At 68.2% G+C, this 25,141-nt stretch overlaps 1 protein-coding gene across 1 annotated transcript; it reads right to left on the minus strand.

Annotated features, from left to right (window-relative positions):
* Positions 1–299: 299 nt before the first annotated feature.
* On the minus strand, positions 300–25,141 carry KIRREL1 (kirre like nephrin family adhesion molecule 1). Its single transcript, XM_075445364.1, has 15 exons — positions 24,936–25,141; positions 7,871–8,020; positions 6,657–6,806; positions 4,980–5,137; positions 4,719–4,869; positions 3,613–3,718; positions 3,308–3,456; positions 3,082–3,209; positions 2,864–2,990; positions 2,638–2,738; positions 2,338–2,536; positions 2,075–2,182; positions 1,825–1,964; positions 1,647–1,724; positions 300–793 (listed from the first exon to the last, which is right to left on the minus strand). Exons 1-15 carry the CDS (start codon positions 24,985–24,987, stop codon positions 323–325), a joined length of 2,268 nt encoding a protein of 755 aa, XP_075301479.1. The 5' UTR covers positions 24,988–25,141; the 3' UTR covers positions 300–322.

Consider the following 25,141-nt stretch of genomic DNA (forward strand, 5'->3'; position numbering starts at 1 on the left):
GCACCCGCTGAGGCTGGGTGGGACGGGGGCAACGGGGTGGGCATGGCAGGGAGGACGGCCCCCCACCCTCTCCCTCCTCCGGGAAGGTACCGAAAAGAAAGAACTGAACGAGTGGAAGCTCGAAGAGACTCGGGGCGCGTCCCCGCCGCCAGCACACCCTGGGGAGGGGTGGCACGGCACATGGAGTCCAGCCGCCGGAGGAGAAGCGGGGCAGGAGGGTCAGGATGAGCCCCTGAATATCAGGGGACAGTCGTGAGGTACCTGTGGACCCCCGCCGCCCGCGCCCCCCTCCTTCGGCGCTGCCTGCCAACCCCCGCCCGCCCTAGACGTGCGTCTGCATCCGCTGCTGGAAGCGCTGCCCGTAGTCCGAGTGCTGGGAGGTGTAGGAGAAGCGGGTGGCACTGGCGTACTTGCCCATGGGGTCGTAGGCGTCGTAGGGTGCCCGGTCCAGGCTGGGGGGCTGGCCGTACCCCAGGCGATACGTGGCGTAACCGGCGCCGGCCGGGAAGGCGGCGTGACCCCCGTAGTTCTCGTAGGAGAGCTGGCTCGCCGTCTCGCCGCCCGTCGTGCCGGGTGGGGGTCCGGGTCCCGGCGCCGCCTCGGCGTTGTAGTCGGACGCGGGGCCGCGGCTGTAGGTGTTGAGCTGAGCGTAGCCGCTGGAGTGCGAGAGGCGCGAGGGCGGGCGGGTGTCGTAGCGCGCCGGGCCGGGGTTGCGGTAGTCGGCGTAGAGGACGGTGCGGGAGGACGGGCGGTCCTCGTGGGCGCGGACGTTGTAGTAGCCGTTGGTGGGGTCCTGCGGGGAGAAGGGGACGGTGGGGGGGGGATGTGCTGAGACTGGCAAGGACCGGGGTCCCTTTCACAGAATCACAGAATCCCAGCATGGGGGGGGTTGGCAGGGACCTCTGTGGGTCCCCCAGCCCAACCCCCTGCCCAAGCAGGGTCACCCAGAGCAGGGGGCACAGCACCGCGGCCAGGGGGGTTGGAATATCTCCAGAGAAGGAGACTCCACAGCCTCCCTGGGCAGCCTGGGCCAGGGCTCCGTCACCCTCAGAGGGAAGAAGTTCTTCCTCGGGTTCAGCTGGAGCTTCCTCTGCCCCAGTTTGTGCCCGTTGTCCCTTGTCCTGTTGCTGGGCACCACTGGAAAGAGCCTGGCCCCGTCCTCCTGACCCCCACCCTGCAGATATTTAGAGGCATTTCTAAGGTCCCCTCTCAGCCTTCTCTTCTCCAGGCTGAACAAGCCCAGCTCCCTCAGCCTCTCCTCATAGCAGAGATGCTCTCATCCCCTCCTCATCCTCATAGCCCTCCGCTGGACTCTCTCCAGTAGCTCCTCATCTCTCTTGAACTGGGGAGCCCAGCACTGGACCCAGCACTGCAGATGGGGCCTCCCCAGGGCAGAGCAGAGGGGGAGGAGAACCTCCCTCGCCCTGCTGCCCACACTCCTCCTCATGCACCCCAGGATCCCATCGGCCTTCTGGGCACCCAGGGCACACTGCTGGCTCATGGTAACCCTGTCGTCCACCAGGACACCCAGGTCCCTCTCCACAGAGCTGCTTTCTCCTCCACCAAGCATCCCGCAACCACCCGAGCCGGGACAGAACCGGGATGTGCCCTTCTACACCCCACGCGCCCCGGCACCATCACCGGACCTTGAGCTCGTACTCCTCGCGGGTGTCGATGGTGTCGCAGCGCAGGTCCTGCTTCAGGTCCACGTCGTCCTTGAACGACTGCAGGAGAAGGTGGGAGAGAGACACACGCTCGTTCCTCCACGGTCCCATCCCGGGGACGGTGCCGTGGGGTGCCCCCATGGCGTGGGGTGTCCCTGACCGAGTAGATGGCCTTCATGACTCGGGTGGCCGTGGAGACACTGGCCGTGTCCTCCTCACGGTCCGCGTGCAGCGTCAGGGGCTCCCGGTTCACCGTCTCCACCTTGATGTCCAGCTTGCGCAGGGTGACGTCCTTGCGGCCTGGGGACACGCAGGATCGGGGATGGATTGTCCCGCCCCTGCCCTGTGGGTAGCACCCGCGGTCCCCTCTGCCGTGGCCGCAGACCCCCCCCCCGTACCCCCCCACTCACTTCCTTTCCGGCGCCGGTAGAGGAAGCAGGCGAGTGCGACGAGGAAGCTGATGACGAGGATGCTGGCCCCGATGGTGGCACCGGCAATGATGCCCACGGGCAGGACCTCTACAGGAGACGGGGAGACGTTAGCTGGGGACACAGGGGCACTGCCAGGAGGTGGCCACGGCAGGAGGGCGTTTGCCCTCGCCGAAGCCCCAGTGCCCGCAACGCTGGAGGCCCGGGCGGGCTCCCCGGCGTCCGCGGTGCCGTGCCGGCGTTACCTTTCTCTTCCAGCTGGATGATGGCGGTCCCCGGCCCGAAGCTGTTCCAGGCCGTGCAGTTGTAACGGGTCTGGAAGTCGGCGTCCATGACGTTGTTGATGGTGAGGGTGGAGAGGACCCCGCTGCCCGTGTTGGTCCGCTCCACCGTGTACCGCTCCAGCGTCCCGGCCTCCAAGATGTTCTCCTTCCAGGCCCACGCCTGGCCCCGCCGGGGTGGGGGAGAGGGGGCTGCGTCAGCACCCGCAGCTCAGCGGCGTCGCCAGCAGCCCCCACCCCGCCGGCCCCCGCCGCGGCACTCACGATGCGGTCCGGCGGCGGCGTGCTGCCGATGAAACACTCCACCTTGCCGCGGTCCCCGCGCGCCGCGTACTGCACGGCCTCGCTCGAGATGATGGGGGGTCCTGCGGGAGGCAAGGAGTCGGGGGGGCTTGACCAAAACCCTGGGTGGGAGGGGGACCCACCGCGCCGTAGGCACCGCATCAACCCAGCCGCGTCCCGGGTCGGGGTCCGGTGGGGCGGCACTCACCGTTGACGAAGAGGGTGACCTCGCGCTCGCCCACGCCGATGCGGGGGACGATGGCTTTGCAGACGTACTGCCCCGCGTCGGCTTGCGTGACGGACTTCAGGTAGAGTTGGTTGCTGTTGCTCAGGACCTGGGCGCAAGCGCCGTGGGGGGCATCAGGAGGGGGCACGAGACCCTCTCCTCCCGGAGCACCCCCCCGCAGCTCAGCCGCCGCACCCTACCATGTTGGACTCCTTTTTGGTCCAGGTGAGGGTCAGCGGCGGGTTGCCGGACCACACGCACGTCAGCGTCACGTCGGAGCCGATGTCCGTGACGGTGGGTTTGGGGTCCACCACGATCCGAGGGGCAACTGGAGAAGAAGGGGGAGAGGGTGAGGGGCAGAGCTGGGGGGGGCGGCGGCAGCCTGGGGGTGCCGGTTTGGGGGTTGGGGGGGGCTGCCCCACTCACAGTGCACGTCCACCAGCGTGCTGACGTTGGTGCTGCCGATGTCGTTGTGCACCTCGCAGGAGACGGGCTCCGTGAAGAAGGTGTAATCCACCTGCGTGTCGTACTTGTTCTCCTTGGCGTCCTCGATGATCACCCCCCCCTTGGCCCACCTGAAGGGGGGGGGCAGAAACCCAAGGCGGGCCCTTCAGGGGGTGCACGGGACCCCCAAGGCCTCTTTTGCCCCCCCCACCCCCCAGCCCCATACGATGCTGAAACCAAGCCGGGAGGTTGGGGAGGGACCTCCCGGGGTCCCCCGGGCCCCTCACCTGTAGCCTTTGATCTCGGGGTTGGCGGTCGCCATGCAGGTGAACACGACCCTCTCGCCCTCCTGCACTGTCTGGGGCTGGATGGACAGGGTGACGGTCGGGGGATCTGCGGGAGGGCGGACGGAGCCGTCACGGGCGCTGGCACGGGTTCAGCGTGGCAGGGGGAGAGGGGACAAAGGGAGAATCCCCCCACCCAGCGCTGCCCGGGCATCGCCCTCTCCCCGCGCCGCCACCCAGGACACGACCTGCGGTGTGGGAGAGCCTGAAAGCTCTGATGCTCGGCGTGGGTGCCCAGCATCCCTGCCTGGGGTGGGTGCTGCCCTTGGGCATCCATCATCTCTGCCTGGTGTGGGTGCTTGCTGTGGGCGCCCTGGCATGGGTCCTTGCTGTAGGTGCCCAGCATCCCTTCCCAGCGTGGGCACCCAGCATCCCTGCCTGGTGTGGGTGCTCGCCATGAGCACCCAGCACCCCTTTGCAGTGTGGGTGCTTGCTGGGGGGGCACCGAGCATCCCTGCTCGGTGTGGGTGCTCACTGTGGGCATCCAGCACCCCTTCTCGGTGTGGGTGCTTCCCTTGGGCACCCAGCATCTCTGCCTGGTGTGGGTGCGCGCCATTAGCACCCAGCACCCCTTCTCGGTGTGAATGCTTGCCATGGGTGCCCAGCACCCCTTCTGGGTGTGGGTGCTTGCTGTGGGCACCGAGCATCCCTGTCCAGGGTGTGTGCTCGCCTTGGGCACCCAGCATCCCCGCCCATCGTGGGTGCTGGCGGTGGGTACTGGTGATGGGTACTGGCGGTGGGTGCCGGTGGTGGGTGCCGGCGGTGGGTGCTGGCCCCGGCAGGGCAGACCCTTCCCTCAGCAGCCACTGGAGGTCGGTGTTCACCACCAAGTCCCAGCCCGGCCTCGCCTCCAGCCTGGCACCAACTGGGTGGGACTGGGCGAACCCCCGCCGTGGGCACAACCCGTCTCCAACCACCGAACCGGGGTCCCCTGGGCACCCCACCATGCCCAGGTACCCCCAGAACTCATCTCCGACTCCCTGCCCCGGCTAAACCCCTGTGCCACCCACACACCGGGATCGTCCCCTCCGTCCCCGGCACCGACTCACGGTGAACGTTGAGCTTGACGAAGGTCTCCTTGCCCGCCGGGATGGCGTCGTTGGTGCTGCGGCAGGAGAACACCCGCCCGATGTCGAGGTCCGTTGGGTTGATGGCGAGCTGGCTGGTGGTTGTCTCCCGCTTGCCGTCGGCCAACACCTCCTGCCAGGGAGAGGAGACGGTCCCCGTCGGCTCCCAGCACCGCGCCGGGGACACCGAGGCACGGCGCAGGGTGGAGGGGATGGGCACCGGGTCCCGGTGCGTCCCCGTACCGTGCTGGTGATGGCTCCGTCCTGCTGGAGCCCATCCCGGTACCAGACGATGGTGGCCGCCGGCTTGGCGCTGCGTGCCCGGCACGTCAGGTTGTACGGCGTCCCGGCACGGAGCAGGATCTCGGGGGCTCCGTCGATGGTGGGGTCCTCGGGGGGGACTGCGGCGGGGAGAGGGGACACCGGGTGGGTGCCGGCTGCCCGGAGCCGGAGCTCCTGCCCGCAGGCGCGGGCACAGGCAGACCCCGCTCCACGCCACGGGATGCTGAAAAATGGATGGTGGTCTGATAAAGGGGGGTGATGGCGGGCGGCGGAGGCAGACCTCCTCCCCGTCTGGCAGCGCAGCCTCAGCTGCCCGTGTGCTAAATCCCCTTTTTGATCCGGAGCTAAAGCCCCACTGCGGATTTATTAGGGCTCGGCTCTGGGGTGGGGGGTGGGGGTAAAAGACATCGTTTGGGGTCGGGAAATGGACCCTGTGCCAGCAGAAGCCGGACAGGAGGCTGGCCTGGGGTGTCCCTGATGTGGGGGCTTGGAGAGAGGGGCTCGGGGGGGGGGGGGGGGGGGGGAGGGGATTTGTGCCACGCATGTGGCGATGGATGCGCTGGAATGGCCTCGGCTGATTGCAAATCGCCCCAGGGAGCTGGCGGGAGCGACGGAAATGGGGACAGGGTGGCCGGCAGAGGAGCTGCGGCTGTGGGACGGGCAGAGAGGGAGGGGTCCCCTCTGTCTGGGGACCCCAATAGCCACAGGAGCCTCCTCTGCCCAGGGACCCTTCAGCCTGGGGACCCCTCTGTCTGGGGACCCCCATGCCCGGGGACCCTCCTGCCTGGGGAACCCCCTGCTTGGGGAATGCCCTCCCCAAGGACCCCCCTGCCCAGGGACCCTCCTGCCCAGGGACCCCCCTGCCTGGAGAAGCCCCTGCTTGGGGAACCCCCTGCCCAAGGACCCCCCTGCCCAGGGACCCTCCTGCCTGGGGAACCCCCTGCTTGAGGCACCCCCTGCCTCAGGACCCCCCTGCCTGAGCCCCACACTGGGCAGGGGATGCAGGGGGACCCTGCTGAGCTCAGCAGGCGATGGAGGAGACCCCAGGCACCCCCACCCTCGGCAGTGCCACCCCAAAGACCTTGCGGCAGGGCTGTTCCCACCGGCTCGCAGCCCCCCAGGCCCCTTCGGGCTGGGGGTCCGCGGGGACTGTCCCTGCCTGGGGGCACAGGGAGCTGCTCCAGCGGCTGTGGCACGGGGAGAGCCACGCTGCTCAGTATCCCAGCCACATCTCCCGCTCACACGCCTTTTATCTCCCGTCTTTCTAATGGGAATTTCAATGCCAGTGGAAGAAGGAGAAAAGGGGGGGGGGGGAAATTAAGCAAAGCAAGAAATCCGCCCCAAAACCCCATTCGTGCAACATTTCCGCTGCGGCTCCAGCATCTTCTTTCCTTTTTTTTTTTTTTTTACAAGACACAAAAGTCAGGGAAATCAAAGTTACTGCACTCGTAGGTCCCATAACTCAGCCACGGCGTGAATATAGATTAAGGCATTAAAGATAATGGCACATCCAGGCTGCCGGAGCGAAGGGGGAGGGCGGCAGCGCGGGCAGCGCCAGCCTTTCCCGCGCCTACCAGCCGCCGCGCCGCCTGCGATGGCTCCGGGGACGCGGGGTACGGTGGGGGTCTGGTTCCTTACTCAGCACAGTGAGCTTGGCCCGGCGGGACCGCAGCGCGGCCTCGGTGGCCTGGCACTCGTAGACGGCGTCATCGGAGAGCTCGGCGTCGGTGATCTCCAGGTTGTACTGGCCCGAGTCGGCCGTGCCCACGATGCGGTAGCGCGGCCAGGCTGCGGGGACAGCACGGAGGGGACGGGGTTCACCCCGATTCTCCAGGGTGGGGGGGGGGGATGCTCCTGAGCCCCCTTTTCAGGGAGGAGAGGCTGGTGCGGAAGGGACCCCCCTGTTCACAGAGAAGCAGCTCCTGCCCGGTTGGGCACAGCCGGGGCAGAGCCGGGGGGCTGCCGGGGGGCTGCCGGCTTGCAGGCAGGGCTCTGCCTGTGCCCGGTGCCAGCCCCGGCGGGGACACGGGTGGCCAGCGGGGACCTGGCACGTGTGGGATCCCAGGCACATGTGGGATCCCCGGTGCACACGGGATCTCTGGTGCAGGTGGGATGCGCCGTGCATGCAGAGACCCCAATGCATGCAGGGACCCCGGTGTGTGCAGGGACCCCGGTGCACACAGGGATCCTGGTGCATGCAGGGCCCCTGGTGCGTGCAAGACCCCCAGTGCATGCAGGGACCCCAGTGCCTGCAAGACCCCCAGTGCACGCAGAGACTCCAGTGCATGCAGGGACCCTGGTGCATGCAGGGACCCCAGTGCACGCAGGGTCCCCAGTGCATGCAGAGACCCCGATGCACACAGGGACCCCGATGCACACAGGGACCCTGGTGCACGCAGGGCCCCTGGTGTGTGCAAGACCCCCAGTGCATGCAGGGACCCCAGTGCACGCAGGGACCCTGGTGTGTGCAAGACCCCCAGTGCACACAGAGACCCCAGAGCATGCAGGGACCCAAGTGCATGCAGGAACCCTGGTGCATGCAGGGTCCCCAGTGCACGCAGGGACCCTGGTGCACGCAGGGCCCCTGGTGCGTGCAAGACCCCCAGTGCATGCAGGGACCCCGGTGCCCGCAGGAAGGAGCAGAGCGCGGGCGCCCAACCCCAGCCGGTGCTTGGCTGCCGGGGCACGTGGCACCAGCCCGGCAGCAGCCGGGGACGCTGCACAGGGAGCTGGGAAACAGGGCGGAAGGAAGCGGTGCCGCAGGAGATACAACGCCCGAGAGCCTCCCGCGCCGTGACAGCCCCTGCCTTGCGCGGTGACGTCCCCAGAGCCACCCACCGCCCCGCGGGTACCTTTGAGCCCCTGCCCCATGCCCAGGGCGAGGCCGTCTTTGGTCCATTGCACGATCCCGGAGTAGTTGAGCACCACGCAGGAGAGGACGATCCTCTGGCCGGCCACCACCGTCTGGTCCTCCGGCTCCTCCACGAACCGCGTCTGCGTCACTGCGGGCAGAGGAGGGGGATCGGCCAGGGCGCGGGGTGCCCCGCACGCTGGGTGCCGTGCCGCCAGCACCCGGTGCTCCGTCATGCCGCCGGCTCCAGCGCCGCGGAGCTGCCTCCAGCACGGCCCCGCCGGGGGCCCCCCCAAGTTGCCCACGGTCTCTGGAGGGGCTGCCGGGGGGGTGGGATCCCCCAAGCTGGGCTCCACCACAGCCCCGAGCCCCCGCCCTGTGCAGCAGCTGGGATCGATCTCGGTGCTCCGGCACGGCGCCCGTCACGCGGCCGGCGGGTATCGACCCGGTGGGGGGGACGCGTGGGGTGTGCCAGCCCGACACCCGGGGCAGGCGATGGGGCCCGGGACCCCGGGAGGGCAGCGGGGCGAGGAGCATCGCCTCTCCCCCCGCGGTCCCCCCCCCCCTTAAAAGTCTTCTTTCTAAAATATTCAAATTATTTCCGCCACGGCGCGGGAGAGGGGGAGGCAGAAATCCCTTCTGGGGCTGAGCGAGCGGTGGATAACGAACCTGCGAAGCCCCCAGCACGGCCCCCGCCTACGTGGCTCAGCTGGGCCTGGCACGGCACGGTTGTGCCGCTCGTGGGGAGCCCCACGCCCTTGCCACGGCCATGGGGGGCACAGCCACAGCTCGGCCACCCCAACCCGCTCGGGTTTGTCCCCAGCTTGTGCTGCGTCCCCGGAGAGGGGGGGGCTCCGGGTTCCCTCCTGCCTTTGATCCTGCAAACAAAGCCCCCGCCACTTCCCGAAATCCGGGCTGCCTTCCCGGCACCCGCTGCTCCCACGCCGGCCCTGAGGATGCCGCGGTGCCCAGGCGCAGCCGGGCTCCTGTCCCCGCCATGGGACACCCTCCTCGCCGTGCCCAGCACAGGGAACCCGTCTGCCGCCATCGCCCCGGCGCCTGCCCGCGGGTCCGGGCACCGGGAGGGGTACGGCAATCCCCAGGGTCTCGAGCTGGAGAGACCCCACAACCCATGCATGGCACCCCTAGGTGCCAGGCTGTGCCGACAGGTACAACGGGAGAGCCAGGCAGCCCCAAAACCCGGGAGGGGGCACCCCAGGATCCCCGGGACGGGGCACCCCAGGATCCCCGGGATGGGGCACCCCAGGATCCCTGGGGTGGGGTGCCCCAGATTCCTCAGGACATGGCATCCCAGTATCCCTAGGACAGGGCACCCCAGGATGATCCCCAGGACAGGGAAGCCCAGGATCCCCAGGATGGGGCACCCCAGGATCCCCGGGATGGGGTGCCCCAGGATCCTTGGGACATGGCATCCCAGTATCCCTGAGATGGGGCACCCCGGGATCCCTGGGATGGGGCACCCCGGGATCCTCGGGATGGGGCACCCCACTATCCTCGGGATGGGGCACCCCGGGATCCTCAGGATGGGGTACCCTGGGATCCCTGGGACAGGACACCCCCCAGGTCAGGCACCCCAGGATCCCCGGGACGGGGCACCCCGGGATCCCTGGGATGGGGCACCCCAGTATCCTCGGGACAGGGTACCCAGGGATCCCTGGGACAGGACACCCCCGGATCAGGCACCCCAGGATCCCCGGGACGGGGCACCCCAGCACAGCAGGGTGCAGCAACCAGGCCTCGCAGCACCGCTGGCCACGCACCAGAGTCCTGCAGCCCGCAGCAGTGATTTGGGGACAGTCCCCACTCCTGGCCTCCCGCCATGCCACCGCCCTGGCCCCCCCCCAGCCGACGCCTGGTCCCCCGGGAGGGAACCGAGCAGGGATGCAGGGAGGGAGGGAGATGAAGGGAAGGAGGGAGCGGGAGAGGCGGGGGAAGGAGGAGAGGGATGGAGCAGCAATGGGGGGGCCGAGGGGAGAGGGAAATAAAAAGGCGAGCGGAGATCAAAGCGGAAGGTGCCTGGAGAGAGGTGGGCGGGAGGGAAGATCAGAGAGGGAAGCGAGACGGCGGGGAGGAGGCGCAGGCAGCGGCGGTCGCCCGCCAGACAGCATGGCGGGACCGGCAGCTTCTGCCTGCCCGACGGGCAGCGAGGGCCTGGCACCGGGCTGGCATGGCACGGGGCTGGCACCGGGCTGGCATGGCACGGGGCTGGCATGGCACGGGGCTGGCATCGGTCTGGCCTGGCACCGGGCTGGCATGGCACGGGGCTGGCACCGGGCTGGCATGGCACGGGGCTGGCATGGCATCGGTCTGGCACCGGGCTGGTCTGGCACGGGGCTGGCATGGCACGGGGCTGGCATGGCACGGGGCTGGCACCGGGCTGGTCTGGCACCGGGCTGGCATGGCATCGGTCTGGCATGAAACTGGGCTGGTGTGGCACTGGGCTGGTGTGGCACTGGGCTGGCACCAGGCTGGTCTGGCACCGGGCTGGTCTGGCACTGGGCTGGCACTGGGCTGGGCTGGCACTGGGCTGGCACCGGGCTGGCATGGCTCCAGGCTGGCATGGCACTGGGCTGGCACTGGGCTGGCATTGGGCACTGGGTTGGCATGGCACTGGGCTGTCCTGGCTCCAGGCTGGCATGGCACCAGACTGGCACCGGGCTGGTCTGGCACTGGTCTGGCATGGCATTGGGCTGGCCTGGCTCCAGGCTGTCCAGACACTGTGTTGGCAGGGCACGGGGCTGGCACTGGGCTGGCACTGGGCTGGCAGGGCACGGGGCTGGCACTGGGCTGGCACTGGGCTGCCAGGGCACGGGGCTGGCACGGCACAGCGTGGGTGATGTTTTCGGCAGACGAAGGTGCCAACAGCAGGCAGCGAGGAGCTGCCCGCTCCGGATGCTCTGCCCTCCGCCAGTAACCCCAGTGCGGGCGACGCTGCCTCTGCCCAGCCCCGGCTTCGGCAAACTCCACCTCGGCTGCTCCTCCCGGCCCCGCGATGCCGCGCCAGCCGCCAGCCCCCCCGTGCCCATCACCGCGCCCTTGTCCCCCAGCACAGAAACACCCATCGACGGGACCCTCCTGCGCCCCAGCGCCCGACGCGGTGGATCCCCAGGGCAGGGACGGATGGGTGCCGGTGCCACCCGCCCGGTGCCAGCCACGCTCAGAGCATGGCAGCCGTCACCGCACCGGCTGGCATCGGCCTTCTGCCTCCTGCCCTCCCCCCCTGCCTCGAAGGGGCTTTGCCGGGTGCCCCAGGGGACCGGGGCGGGGGGGTTGGAACGTCCCCCCCCGTCCCGCCGCCCGTCCTGCCGGGCAAAGGGCTGTTTGGTCTGGAGGAGGGCGATACGGGGCCGGCGGGCGCGGGGGAGGCTGCGCGCCCAGCGAAGTCTTCCCATGTCACGGGGCCTTGACCTTGCGCCGAGGAGACGGGCGGCAGCCCGAAGGCCGGGGGCTTCAGAGGCGCGGGGTGCCCGCGTTGCCGCCATGCTCGCCTCGTCACCGTGCCCGCCTCGTCACCGTGCCCCCCTCACCGCCATGTCCACCTCACCACCACGTCCACCTTGTCACCATGCCCACCTTGTCAACATGAACCCCTCACCACCATGTCCACCTTGCCACCATGTCTACCTTGTCACTACAGCCCCCTCATCACCATGCCCACCTTGTCACCGTGCCCCCCTCACCATGTCCACCTCGTCACCATGTCTACCTCATCACCGTGTCCCCCTCGCCTCGCCACGCCGTCCCCCGTGAAGCATTGGCACCTCGGCACAGCCGATCCCACCCGCTCCTCACGCTGTGGTGGGCACGGCGGGGACCATGGCACGGTGGCCCTGGGCTGTGAGCAGGCATGAACACGTATGTGCATGGGTACACGTGTGGGTGTGCATGTGTGCATGGGAACATACCTGTGTGCATGAGAACATGCATGTGTGCATGGGAACACGTGTCTGTGTGCATGGGAATGTACCTGTGTGCATGAGAACATGCATGTGTGCATGGGAACACGTGTGTGTGTGCATGGGAATGTACCTGTGTGCATGAGAACATGCATGTGTGCATGGGAACACGTGTGTGTGTGCATGGGAATGTACCTGTGTGCATGAGAACATGCATGTGTGCATGGGAACACGTGTGTGTGTGCATGGGAATGTACCTGTGTGCATGAGAACACGCATGTGTGCATGGGAACACGTGTGTGTGTGCATGGGAACACATTCATATGTGCATGGGAACATATGTGTGTGCATGGGAATGTGTCTGCGTGCACGGGAATGCATGGGAACACATGCACGTGTGCATGGGAACGTGCCGCTGAGCAGGGGAACACGCGTGTGTGAATGCACCCGTGTGCACAGGAGCACGTGCGTGTCTGCAGGGGAACACACGTGTGCACGGGAGCACATGCCCGCGTGCACAGGAACACGTGTGTGCATGGGAACACACATGTGGGCACAGGAACACGCGCGTGCCTGGGAGCGCGTGCCCGTGTGCGCGGGGTGGGGGGCCCTGCGGGGCTCTCGGTGCCCCCGGCGGGCTCACGCGTGGCTCTGGTGTGGCCGCCCGGGCGCGGGGCGGGGACCTGGGGCGGGGGGGGGGGCCGGGGACCCCCACTCCCGGCCCTGTCTCCCTCCATTTCTCATCCGAAGGCTGATTAAGCCCCGGGGCTGGCGCTCCAATCTCCCTCTCTCTCCTCTCGCTATTAAACTCCGGGTTCAAAGAAAAGCTTTTTATTCGCGCTGACAGCTTTCAGATGGAGCTCAAGCTCTCCACGCTGGAGGGGTTTTTATTTTTTTTTCATTATTATTATTTTATCTCTCTCCCTCCTCCCCTTCCTCTTCTCGCTGCTTTTTAAATTTAAAGCTTTCCCCCTTCCTCTTCCCAAGTTGTTCCCTTCTATTTATACTGAAAAAAAAAAAAAAAATAAGGAGGGGGGGAGGGAAAAAAAACCCCTCCCCTGGTTTTATTCTGCGGGAGAGAAAAGAGGATTTGGCTTCCCTGCGCCTGGTGGAATGGGAGCGACGGGAGCGGAGCGCAGGATGAGGCCGCGGCTGGGTGCTGCGGACGGAGCATCGCTCCCGGCCCCGCCGCTGTCCCCCCCTCCGCTGTCACAGCCCCGGCGCCGGCGCCCCGAGCCACTCGTCACCCAGAAAAAGCGCGTGAGGGCCCTGCAATAACCCAGCAATGGAGGGGACCCCGCGGACCCCGCCACTGGCTGCCTGGGGAAACTGAGGCACGGGAGGGGGCTGGGCTCAGTGGCACCGCGGCTCGCCCACGGATCCCCCCGCCCGCGGGGTCCCATCCTGCCGAGCTGTGCCTCGCCGGGGGGATGCGCCGGTGCTGAGACGTGATCGGCCCTGGCACGTCCCCGCGCTCCCCCCGCTCCGCCCGGCGTCGGGGGCTATTTTAGGCTCCGGCAATTTGGGTCTTTCAGCTAAACCCGGCCACGTCTCGGGGCAGGGACGCGGGCGGCCGGTGGGGACGGCAGTGAGGCCGGGGACCCCCCACCCCACGCGTCCCTGGGGGTCCGCGGTGGCAGCGGGGCCCCATCCTGACCCCAGCGCTGGGAGCGGGGCTGGGACAAGGCTCCGGCGAGGTTTCCCAGGAAGGAGTTGGGGGGGGGGGGGAACATCGCTTCGGGGGTGTCCCCAACCATCTCCCACCGCATCTGCCCCGGTCACCGCCGGCCCAGCAGGACCCGGCGACCCAACCGGCAGCGCGCCGGCCAGTAAATCGATCTTGGCGAGAGGGGGGTCCCTGAGAGGGGTCCCTGATGCCACCGCCAATTTCTGAGCCTCCTTCACCGCGATGACGGTGGCCGGGAGCAGCATGGCAGGAGGAGCCGCTTCCGCTCCTCGCTCGAAGCCGCTCGCTGCCCTCTGCTATTTTCTTCTCTTCCCCTCTTGGCTTTTTGACGCTAACGTGGCCGGACGGCGGGTGGCAAAGCGGGAGCAGCTCCAGCGGGAGGGACCCCGGGATGGCGACGCCGCGGGTGTCGGGAGCCGGGGACGCGTCCCGGTGCCGGCCGCGGTGTTTGGGGATCAGCGCTCTGTCCCCCCCGGCGCAGCCTCGTCAAAAAAAGCCCTCGACCCCCCATTCGGCCAAAACGTCTCTCCCATAATCCCACGCTGATTGACGTTAATTGAATATCTCTGTAATTCCTTGTTAATTGAATCCTGCGGCCGCTGCTCCGCGGGGAAGCCGGCAGCGTCCCCGCCGCACCAGCATCCTCGGCGCCCGCTGCTCCGCGTCCCCGTCCCGGCTGCCTCTGGACCCTGCGCCCTGGCTCGGCTCCCGGTGCTGGCGGGTCCTCCCCGGCCCGGCAGGGACGGAAAGTATTTCGACACCATCATATGACGCCGGCGCATCGTTGGCGAGCGCCCAGCGCCCGGGCTTGGGAGGCACCGGGATGGGGCCACATCCAGCCTGGTGTCCCCCCCCGCCGCCGTCTTGGGGGACATCACTCCGCCGCCGCTGCATTTGACCCCGTTACTTCTGTGTGTGCCATGGCGGTGGCAGAACCGGGGCTGTTCTAACCCAAACCCCTCCCCGGGGTGGAAAAACCAGGCGTGGGGGGCATGGAAGCCCCCACAAACCGCCCACGGACCCCGCCATGGCTGCATCGTGCCTCAGTTTCCCCGTGGCTGCACCTTGGGCGTCCCCAGTGTCCCCGGCAGGGTGGCAGGGTGCTGGTGGGGGCCGCTCCGTGCCTCCCCCTCTCCGCTTCCGGCTCCCGATGCCGGCGGTAGCGAAGCTCTCCGGGGATAGGATGCTCCAGTTATTTTCATTTTTTTAAAAGGCAAAATTATAAAAACAAATGAGGAGGAGATCGGTTCCCCTCCCCCGGCCCCACCACCTCTCCTCCCCACCCGCTTTCGCAGCCCCGGGTCCCCACCGCCTCCCTGTGCCCCGGCCGGGGTCACCTTGACCGTGCCACCCCCACCCAGCATCCCCCGGCGCACCGGGATGCGGGACGGGCGCCCATCGGGACCGTGGCTCCTTGTCCCCTCCGTGTGCCACCGAGGTGCCCACGCTGACCCCGGCTCTGCCGTCCCTCTGTGTCCCCGGCAAACCAACGCGCCACGGCCCCCCGTGACCTTCTCCCGTAACCTCCCGACTCCCCGTCCCGCCGGTGACACCAATCTCACACCGAATTCCGCAGCTCTTGCTGCCCAGCCCATCAAATATTCCACCTCCGTTATTCCCCGGGCAGGGAGACGGGCGCTGCCGTGCCGCGCCGGCATCTCCGCGTCGGACCCCAGGGTGCCCGCGGCGGCGGGGACCATCCCCGGGACCCCGGGTACCGCTCCCCGGGCAGCATCCTCCCGTTGCCGTGGTGCCCGGGAGAGGCTGGGCATCCTCCCGGGGAAACTGAGGCACGGGGAAGGGAGAGAGCAAAAGGATTTGGGGGTCTCTCAGCCCGTGGAGAACCCCGTCCCCTCCGCCGCCAGCGTAACCCATCCCCAAATTTTCCACCCGACCCTCCGGTGTTTTACAGCCGGCGAGGGGGGCAAAGGGGGGGCCGAGGCCCCGGGTCGTCGGCAGAGGCAGGGTAAAAATACGCAACGCGGGGCCCAGGCGCAACAATTTTCAATTAGAATCTCGTTGGGAAGAGGCATAAATACCGGGGGAGATGACGTGGTGGAATTGGGTTCTATTTTTCCTTCCCGAGGAGCCTTAAATATTCCCCACCTCATAATAATAATATAAAAAAAAAAAAAAAAAAATGAACTCCCGACTTACGAAACAACATATAAATTCCCCTCGTAATTACATTATTTTCAGCGCTGCAAAGATGCCAATAAAATATAAACCGGTGCCGGGCAGAGCGAGAAAATAGAGAAGAAAATAAATTAATTGCTTTAGCGCGGTGTGGCAAACGAGGCAGGCTGGGGGAGGACACGACTGGGGGGGCTGGGACCCCTGTTGCTGCCCCACGGGAGCCCCACGGGGCCACCACTGCTGCCCCATGGGGCTCGGTGCCTGTCCCCAAGGCCACATATGGGGGGTCCAGGGTTGGGTACTGAGGGGGGACCCTGGTTTGGGGGTCCCGGTGGGAATCTCTGCTCCCCGACATCCCGCCTCCTGCCTGCAGCTCCTGCCCCCGCGGTGCAGGCAGGGGTTGGGGGGCGGGTGGGGGGCTTTGTCTGCCCCCCGCCTGCCCCACGCCGGGGAGGGACCCCCCGGCCGCCCAAAGTTGGTGGAAAAACTCGGCCCCTTTCTCCTGCCGTTAATCCCGGTGAAAGGGGGCAGCCAGGCAGAAAGACAAAGGGCTCGGTCGGCCCCGAGCAGGGCGACGCGGGGGGCACGGGGCGACGTGGGGGGCACCGGCAGATGTGGGGGCACCAAGCAATGCGGGGGCACGGGGCGATGTGGGGGGCACCAGGCAACATAGGGGCACTGGGAGATGTGGGGGCACTGGGCAATGTGGGGGCACGGGGTGATGTGGGGGGCACTGGGAGATGTGGGGGGCACTGAGCAATGCGGGGGCACGGGGCGATGTGGGGGGACCGGGCAACGTGGGGGGCACAGAGTGATGTGGGGGGTGCTGGGCAGAGCCAGTGGGCAAGGGGCAACGTGGGGGGCACGCGCCGGCGGTGCGCCCACACGTGTCTGTGTGCGTGCATGGGAACACCTGTGTCTCCGTGCCGGCCACGCGTGTGCACACGTGTGTGTCTGCGTGTGCAGCCATGTGCACGCCCCGCGCGAGGCAGGACCCCCCCCCCCCCCCCCGCCGCCCCCCGGTGAGGTCCCTCGGCCCTGCAGCACCCCTGGGTGGGGGGGTCCCCCCAGCGGGGCCCTTCGCGTGCTTCAAGCAGGGGTCGAGCTGCCTTCGCGCCCCAGCCTTCCTCCTCCTCCTCCTCCCGGCGCTGCCAGACAAAGGCCTGGGCTGCAGATGTTGCCCCCCCCAACATCCCCAGGGCCACCCAGCATCTCCCAGTGGGTCCCTGGGGCAGAGCCCCCCCCCCCCCCCCCCCCCGGGGAGGGCGCAGACCCCGGCCCGAGCCCCCCGAAGCCCTGGGGGGACCCAGGCGTCCGGGCACCCCCCCCCTTTGCCCCCCCCCCCCCGCAGACAGCAGGAGCTGCCGGAGCCTCTCCCCTCGTTATCTCCTCTTCATTCCGGGGGCTGTCAAAATTCGGGAGCAGCGCTGTTTATTGGCTTGAGTTTAATTAATTTGTGCAATATCCCCGTTAGGAACAATGTCTAATTAAGACTTTTGTTTGTGTGGGGAAGCTCTTCTTTGGGAAAAGGGAGGGGGGGGGAAATAAAAATCCCTAATCATTAATGAAGGGGGGGGGGAAATAAATATATATTGAAAGAGCGCTGGCATCCTTCCACCGAGCTGCTGGTGAGCGCGCTCGTTACAGATGTCTTAATGAGCCTCCGCTTAACGAAGGGATTCTCACTCCCGTTGAAGCGGGACGAGCAGCTGGGAGAGCGAGACGGGCCCCCGCGCCCCGGCGTACGGAAACGGACCGGGGGGGGCAGAGGACGAGCCGCGGCCTCGTTAGGGACGGGGACCCTCGCGTGCGACCGGGCGCCGTGCCTCAGTTTCCCCACGGGCAGCTCGAGCCGCGAGCATCGGTAACGAGACGAGGTGAAATTCGACGGCTGCGACGGGGCTGGCAGCGGCGCGTTCCGATCCCCTGGCGTTACTTATTAAATGATTATTAAATGGAATTATTTGATTAAGCCCCCTCCCCAGGGTTTAATAAAAAAACCCAATCCGGGAGGAAATGGGGTTGAAGGGGGAGAACCCAAACGCAGTCGACGGGGATGGGGCACGGGTTGGGGTCCCCGTCCGGCTGCACCCCGACGGCGGTGGGGACCCCAGGCTGTCCCCCCCCAAGTGGGGAGGGGCACGGGCCGGGATTTCGGCCTCTTGCCCCCCAGCCCTGCCTGGCTGCGGGGTCATCCCCGGTGGGGTGGGCACCCCCCACCTCCCCAAGAGCTGCCCACCCAGTCCTCTGCCGCCCCGTGCTGCCACGTGTCCCCCCCGGTGAGGAGCTGGGGGTCTCGGGAACCCCCGGGGACCCCCCACCCCACTTGAGGGGGGGGGATCCCGTGGAAGCTTGATCCCAGCAGACCCCACCCCAGTTTACCCACCCCAAGCTGGGTGCTGGGGTCCCCACGGCTCGGAGGGCATCGCGTGGGGGTCCCACCCTAGCGGGGTGACCTCGCTTTTGGGGGGACGTAGCCCTCCCCCCCCCCCCAGATCCTGCAGCAGGAGGAGCTGGAGCCGGAGGGAGCAGCCCTGGCTCCCGCTCCCGCTCCTGCGGTTGGAGCCCAGCAATGATCCCACGCGCCTGGAATTTGAGGAATTTCCTGCCAAGGCTCTGGAAGGGAGAGAAAGCAAAGCCAGAGTTAACCCCCAGCTCCCCGCGCCCGCCCCGCAGCGCCCAGGGGGCTCAGACCCCCCGGGAAGGGCCTGGGGGGGGCATTTCGGGGCAGGGAGGGTGTTTGGTTTCGGGGGTGCTTCTTGCTGCTCCCCGCATTTTTCGGGCTGAGGCCGCTGTGTGCCGAGCCGGGGTCCTGCACGGGGGTTTTCCGCCTCGACGGGGAATGCGAAGAGCTTCGTGCCTCAGTTTCCCCAGTGCTGCTCTCCTGCCTCCTCCCAAACACAGCCCCCTGCGTCCCCCACCCCATCACCAGTCCCCCCCCCCAGACGCCCACTGGTCTGCCCAGGGGGGCTCAGCACCCCCAGCCCTCCCCGGGGACCCCACGACGGAGCTCCGCACGCCCCGAACCGAGCCCGGCAGCGGCGCGCGACGGCAAACCCCCTCTTCAACCCTGAAGCCGTTATTTTAACCTAAATCCACTCGAGAAATCGGGATTTTTTTGGAATAAAAATCGAAAAGGGAAGGGAGGAAGCAAGAGAGGAGGCGGCTGGAGCCCCCCGCTCCCCCTGTAACGGGGTCCTGCTCTGCCCGGGGGAGCGATGGGAGCCGGGCACCCCGACCACCCCCGGGCACCCCGACCAGCACCCTCCGAGCCCGGCAGCATCACCGGGATGTTCCCATCTCCGGTGGGGACTCAGCACCCACAAGGATGCTCAGAGGTGACCTGGGGAAGGGGGTGGCCTGGGTGCCCCCCAACCCCGCAGCTCCCACGGGCTGGGGTTCCCTGGGTGTCCCCGGTGTCAGAGGCCAACGTGTTCCCCCCCCCCGGGGAGACCCCCCGCGACGGGGTGGCAGCCTTCGGCCCGCTCCTCTGCATCGCCCCGCTGCCCTGCCAGCCACGCGCCGTGGGGTGCACGCCCGCGGCCCCTCGCCCACCTGCAGCCCCTCGCACGCCCGCGGCCCCTCGCACGCCCATGTGCTCCCTCGCCCACCCGCAGCCCCTCGCCCACCCTCGCACACGCGTGCTCCCTCGCCCACCTGCAGCCCCTCGCACGCCCACCCGCAGCCCCTCGCCCGCCCGCAGCCCCTCGCCCGCCCTCGCACACGCGCTCCCTCGCACGCCCACTCCCTCGCACGCTCCCTTGCACGCCCGCACGCACACTTTCCCCGGCTCCTTTTCTTTCCCGTTCCTATGGCAACCCCTCCAAGGCACACAACCGCTCTCCGACTGGAAATAAAAGTTGGTTTTCCTCCCCTCCTCCTTTACTCCACTCTTTCGCCCCCCCCCCCCCTTATTTTGATTTCCATTTGGATCATAATCCGCCCGTTGCCATGGCAGCGCTGGCAGCCCTTTATGTCCCAGCCCTTGCAGAAAAGGCCTCCTCTCCCCCTTTTTCCTTTCCCTGCGCCTTCCCCAAGTGGGTTCGCTCTTTAAATCCCTCCTTCCCGCCATCCCCTCGCGCCAGCGACGCCGGCATCGCCGGAGCCAGCCCAGCACCAGGGCCTGGCGTCACCGGCCGCGCCACGGCTGATGCCACGCCGACGGGACTTTTGCGCCGGGCGGGTGGAAGGGAGCCGGTTTTCCAGCTCCCAGCCTTGACGGATCCAGCCCAGCGAAGTCCAGGCTGGATCCCGGACCAGGGCTCCGTCCCTTCTCCAGATCCACTTAACTGTGCCTCATCGCCCGGCCACGCTCCTCGCCCCAGCATCCCCCCTTGGGGCTGGTACCCAGGGGCTCCTCACCCGAGCATCTCCTCCTTGGAGCTGGCACCCATGGATTCCTCGCCCGAGCATCATCCCCTTGGGGCTGGTACCCGGGGGTTCCTCACCCGAGCATCATCCCCTTGGGGCTGGTATCCAGGGGCTCCTCACCCGAGCACCCCCCTTGGGGCTGGTACCCAGGGGGGGTCCTCACCCGAGCATCTCCCCCTTGGAGCTGGCACCCATGGATTCCTCACCTGAGCATTCCCCCCCTTGGGGCTGGTATCCAGGGGGGGTCCTCACCCAAGCATCCTCCCCTTGGAGCTGGTACCCGGGGGGGGGTCCTCAGCCGAGCATCCCCCCCTTGGGGCTGGTACCCAGGGGTTCCTCACCCAAGCATCCTCCTCTTGAGGTTGGTTCCCAGGGGGATTCCTCGCCCCAGCATCCCCCCTTGGATCTGGTACTGGGGGGGTCCTCATCTGAGCATCCCCCCCTTGGGGCTGGCACCCGGGGAGTTCCTTGCCTGAGCATCCCCCCCTTGGGGCTGGTACCCAGGGGTTCCTCACCTGAGCACCCCCCTTGGGGCTGGCACCCGGCGCTGCCCGCTCGCCCAGCCGCAGGGTGACGCGGTGGCCACGCTGGCACCGAGAGCAGCGGCGCGGGTGACGCTGCCAGCGCAGGATGGCCCCTCCGTCCCCCTCCATCCCTCCCCGTCTTCCCCGCTCGCCGCCTCCCTCCCGCGCCGTGCCCACTCCCGGCTGGGAGCAGGAGGTTATGAAAATGAGCTGTGTGCCCAGGAGACTGTAATTATCTGCTAAGTGTGAAAGCTAGAGTGATTAATTAAGAGATAATAAAAAGAAAAGGAGGCTAGAGAGGGAATAACGGATGCTTTGATGATAAAACCTGAGGTAAGGCAAGCAATTAGGGGAATCTTTACGGAGAGTTAGCTATAATCCCCGCGCTGCCCGCGCGGCGGGGGGCTGCGCGGCGGACGGACGGACGGACCCACAGACAGCAGCCACCGCGTGCCGCCGTCCCGTGACCGGCGCCGGCATCCCCGGGGACGCGCTCACCGGGACGGGCGGGAGGATCCCAGGTAGGATCTAGGCCGGGAGGAAAGCTGGCTCGGGATGAAACCGATCCCGAATTAAAGGACGGGAACGTAATTAACGCCGCTGAGCTCTGGGCGGTGGGAGAGAGGCGCCCAACGATGTCACCTCCGGACGGCTGGCTTGCCAGAGGTCACCGCGGATGGACGGACAGACGGACGGCTCCGGATCCCGCGGAAAACGGGCAGCGCCGCGGGCGAGCGGGTGAAGCTGCCGGGGGGCTCCGGGCTGGGCCGGCTGCCTCCCCCCCGCCAGCGAAGCGGGCTCCGGCGCGGTGATTCAGCCCCTGGCACGCGCTGCCCAGGCAAGTCCCGGCACGGCGTGGTGGATGCCGCGGCACGACCCGACCCGTCCCGTCCCGCCGGCCCCGACGGAGCCCGGAGCCGGAGCCGGACGCAGCCCCTCCTCGCTCGGCTCCCGGGCGGGAAGATGGAAGCGTCCCCAGGGTGGGGAAGGGGCTTCGTCCCCTTCCCGGAGGAGGGAAAAGCGTCAGCAGAACCCCCACCAGTGCCCGCCAGCCCCCATCCCAGTTGCCAAAATGGTTTCCTGAAGAGGGGCGGCGGCTCCGTCCCCTCCACCGAGGGGTTTTTTGGGGATGGGGGTCCGGAGAGGTCTTGGGTACGATCGCGGTGACCCAGGCTCCTGCGCGGAGGGGACGCGGGGGACGGCTGGCACGGCGTCGGGGGGCCAACACCGCGGTGCCGGACACGGCGAGGCCGAACCGGAACCGGATCAGCTCCTCCCGGAGAGCAGCTCCAGGCCGAGGGCACCCTGTGCCCGAGGAGACGGGGGGTCCCCCCAGGCCCAAGGGACCCCCAGCATCACCACCGGTCCCTAAACCCCCACGGCCAGGATGCGATGCCGAACGCCACCGGCTCCGGCGCAGCCCCCAGCCCCAGGGAGGGGGGGATGAGGACCACCGTCCTCTCCCACCGCCACGTCCCAGTCCCGGAGCGTCTCCCGGGGGCTTTTATCCAGATCGGGGCCAGCCAGGGTGGCCCTGTGCCCCGGCACCGCCCCTCCTGCCCCAGAAACGTGGGGCCACATCCCACCATCCCAGCTCCATCCCAGCCCCCATCCCAGCCCCCATCCCAGCTCCATTCCAGCCCCATCCCAGCTCAGTCCCAGCCCCCATCCCAGCTCAATCCCAGCCCCATCCCAGCTCAATCCCAGCCCCTATCCCAGCCCCCATCCCAGCCCCCATCCCAGCTCAATCCCAGCCCCATCCCAGCTCAATCCCAGCCCAAATCCCAGCCCCATCCCAGCTCCCATCCCAGCCCCCATCCCAGCCCAATCCCAGCTCCCATCCCAGCTCCCATCCCAGCTCCATCCCAGCCCCCATCCCAGCCCCCATCCCAGCTCAATCCCAGCCCCCATCCCAGCTCAATCCCAGCTCAATCCCAGCCCGAATCCCAGCTCCCATCCCAACCCCAAGCTCGCCTGGAAAAGTCACCGGCCTGACCTCACCGCCCCGGGTGCCACCCCGGCTCCCTCAGCGGTGACGTCTCCCACGGGCGCAGGGCTCGGCCGGGGCGGGCAGCGAGCGCGCCGGGTCCCCGAGCCACGCGCCGCGGGCGGCCCACGCGCCGCGGGGGGCTGGCACGAACCCCCCATCTCGCCGCCGTTTTAATGTTGCTGCTTTTGAGAGGGGAAAGGTGGTGGTGGTGGGGTTAAATAAAAATAAAAACCCACCCCAGGGAGAGAAAGAGAAGCCGAATCGCCCAGAAAATGAATAAATATTTCAATTTGAGGAGCAATCACGGCGAGCGCTGGAAACGGGGGGAGAATGATGGCTTTCATTTAGAGAAGATACGGAAAATGATTTCGTGAGAAACGCAGAGCGATGGAACCCATTCAGCAGCTTCGTCTGCAGCGACACGAATGGCACCGACCCCCCCCCGGCCCCCCCCGCGTCTGCACACACCGGCCCCAGCTCCGGCGAGCGGGAACCCCGAATTTTGCCCCCCCCAGGACCCCCCCCGCCCTGCCCCGAGCACGGCTCCTCTCCGACGCGGCAGCGAAACTTCGATGGCGGGGACGGCGGCGGGATGGGGCTGCTCGGGGGAGGGTCACCGGCTCCCCCACGCAGGGATGTGACCCCCCCATCGCCACCGGAGCCCCCGGCCCCCGCCATCCGGCTCTCCCCTCGGCCGGAGCTGGGCCCCTCTCCTCGCCGAGACCCACATGGCACCGGGCGCTTTTGTTCCCGGGAGGGCAGCGGAGCCCCGCGGATTTTCCCAGAGCCCCACAGCAGGGGGGGGGGGAGCCTGGGATCGGCCCCCCCAGCCCCCTAAGAAGCTTTGCACGCTCCTTTTAAACCCCGGGTCGACTCGATTATTTATTTCCCCCCCCCCCATCTTCCTGGCATCTCAGCAACGCCGCCCCCTTAATTAAAAATTAGATTGGATTTTGCGGCGGGGAAGGAGCCGGAGGCCGCGCGGGGGCAATGCCCGGCTGCAGCCCCGCGGAGCCACGAGCGGGCTGAGACCTCGCGAGCTCGCCGCACGCGTGGCGCGCGCTGTCCCCGCTCCCCAGCACGGCGGGGCAGAGGCCGAGCTTCGGGGGTGTCGTGTGTGTCCCCCCCTCCCCGGCTCTGCTCCTCTTGCTCTGCGTGACCTTGGCCCCTGTGCCTCAGTTTCCCCCAGCGGGCACGGCGCAGCCCTTTGGGGGTCACATGGGGATTGGGAGGGGGGTTCGGGCTGCCCCCCGGCTTGCAGCAAGCGGAGGGGGGGGGAACAGGGTGCCCTGCGCTCCCCCCAGCCCCTCCCCCATGGGTCAGGAGCTGGGGGTCCCGGCTGCCCCCCCAGAGATCCCCACGGACAGACGGACGGCAGCTCCCTGCCAGCATCGCCGGGTCCCCCCGCCACCCCCAACCCCGGGTGTCCCCCCCCCAGCAGTTGGGGTGCCCGAGGCCTGGTCCCCACTTCTGGGGCACCTGACTGACCCTGGGGTCCCCTCGCCTGCCCCGGCACCCGCAACTTCCCGCGTACGGCAACTGCTGCCCGCCCCGCACCCCAGCTCCGGCAGCACCGGGACCGGGGTGGGGGGAGCAGCACCCACATTTTGGGGGGGGGACACACACGACACAAGACCTCGACCCCAGACTGGGGCGTCCGACGGGACAAGAACCGGGGGGAACGCAGCCCCAGGGTGGGGAGAACGGGCCCCGGCTCCACCAGGACCCCCCAAAAAAGGGGGGAAAGGGGTGGGGGGGAAACCACCGGGACTGAGATGGGGGGAGCAGCACCCACATTTGGGGGGGGGACACACACACAACACGAGACCTCAACCCCAGACCGGGGTGTCCAGCAGGACCAGAACCGCGGGGAATGCAGCCCCGGGGTGGGGAGAACGGGCCCCGGCTCCATCAGGACCCCCCAAAAAAGGGGGGAAAAGGCGGCGGCGGGGGGGGGGGAGGAACCGTCGGGACCGAGATGGGGGGAGCAGCCCGCGGGCGGGCTCTCCTCCGCGCACCCACCCGCAGCGGGGAGCGGGGGGATCCCACCGACACCCGGATCCCCACCCACCCGGGTTCCCGGCGGGGGGGGGGGGGGTGAAGCCGCCCCCCCGCTCCCTCCACCCCGGGACCGGAGCCGCTGCCCGAGCCGCGGCGGGGGCTGGAGCGCTGCCCGCAGAGTTGGGACCCGCGCTCGGGGCTCTGCCGGTGCCCGGTGTCGGCACCCGGTGCCCGGTGCCGGTGCCGCTGCCCGGTGTCGGTACCCGGTGCCCGGTGTCGGTACTCGGTGTCGGTACCCGGTGCCCGGTGCTGCTGCCCGGTGCCCGGTGTCGGTACCGGGTGTCGGTACCCGGTGCCGCTGCCCGGTGTCGGTACCCAGTGCCCGGTGCCCGGTGCCGCTGCCCGGTGCCCGCTGCCCGCTGCCCGGTGCCGGTACCCACCTTGCCCGTGGCTATCGGCGAGAGTCAGCAGGCAGAGGAGGAGGATCCGCATGCTCCCGTCCCGGCCCCGCTCCCGGTCCAGCTCCCGGTCCCGGCCCGCGGGGGGTGGCCGCTGCCCCGCTCCCGCTCCCGCTCCCGGCCCCGGCCCCGTTAGCGCATGGCCCGGCCGGGGAAGGGCCGCGGGCTCCGCGCTGCTCCGCGCTGCT

The sequence above is a fragment of the Opisthocomus hoazin genome, chromosome 30 (genome assembly GCF_030867145.1).
Source record: "Opisthocomus hoazin isolate bOpiHoa1 chromosome 30, bOpiHoa1.hap1, whole genome shotgun sequence".
NCBI lineage: Eukaryota > Metazoa > Chordata > Aves > Opisthocomiformes > Opisthocomidae > Opisthocomus > Opisthocomus hoazin.

Bases quoted from the DNA above. Each gene is read 5' to 3' on its own strand.
- KIRREL1 (XM_075445364.1), bottom strand. From the start codon at position 24,987: ATGCGGATCCTCCTCCTCTGCCTGCTGACTCTCGCCGATAGCCACGGG. The intron at 8,021-24,935 runs GTGGGTACCGGC...CTCTGCCCGCAG, and splicing joins CGCCGATAGCCACGGGCAAG to TGACGCAGACGCGGTTCGTG. The intron at 794-1,646 runs GTCCGGTGATGG...TTCTCCCCGCAG, and splicing joins GCGAGGAGTACGAGCTCAAG to GACCCCACCAACGGCTACTA.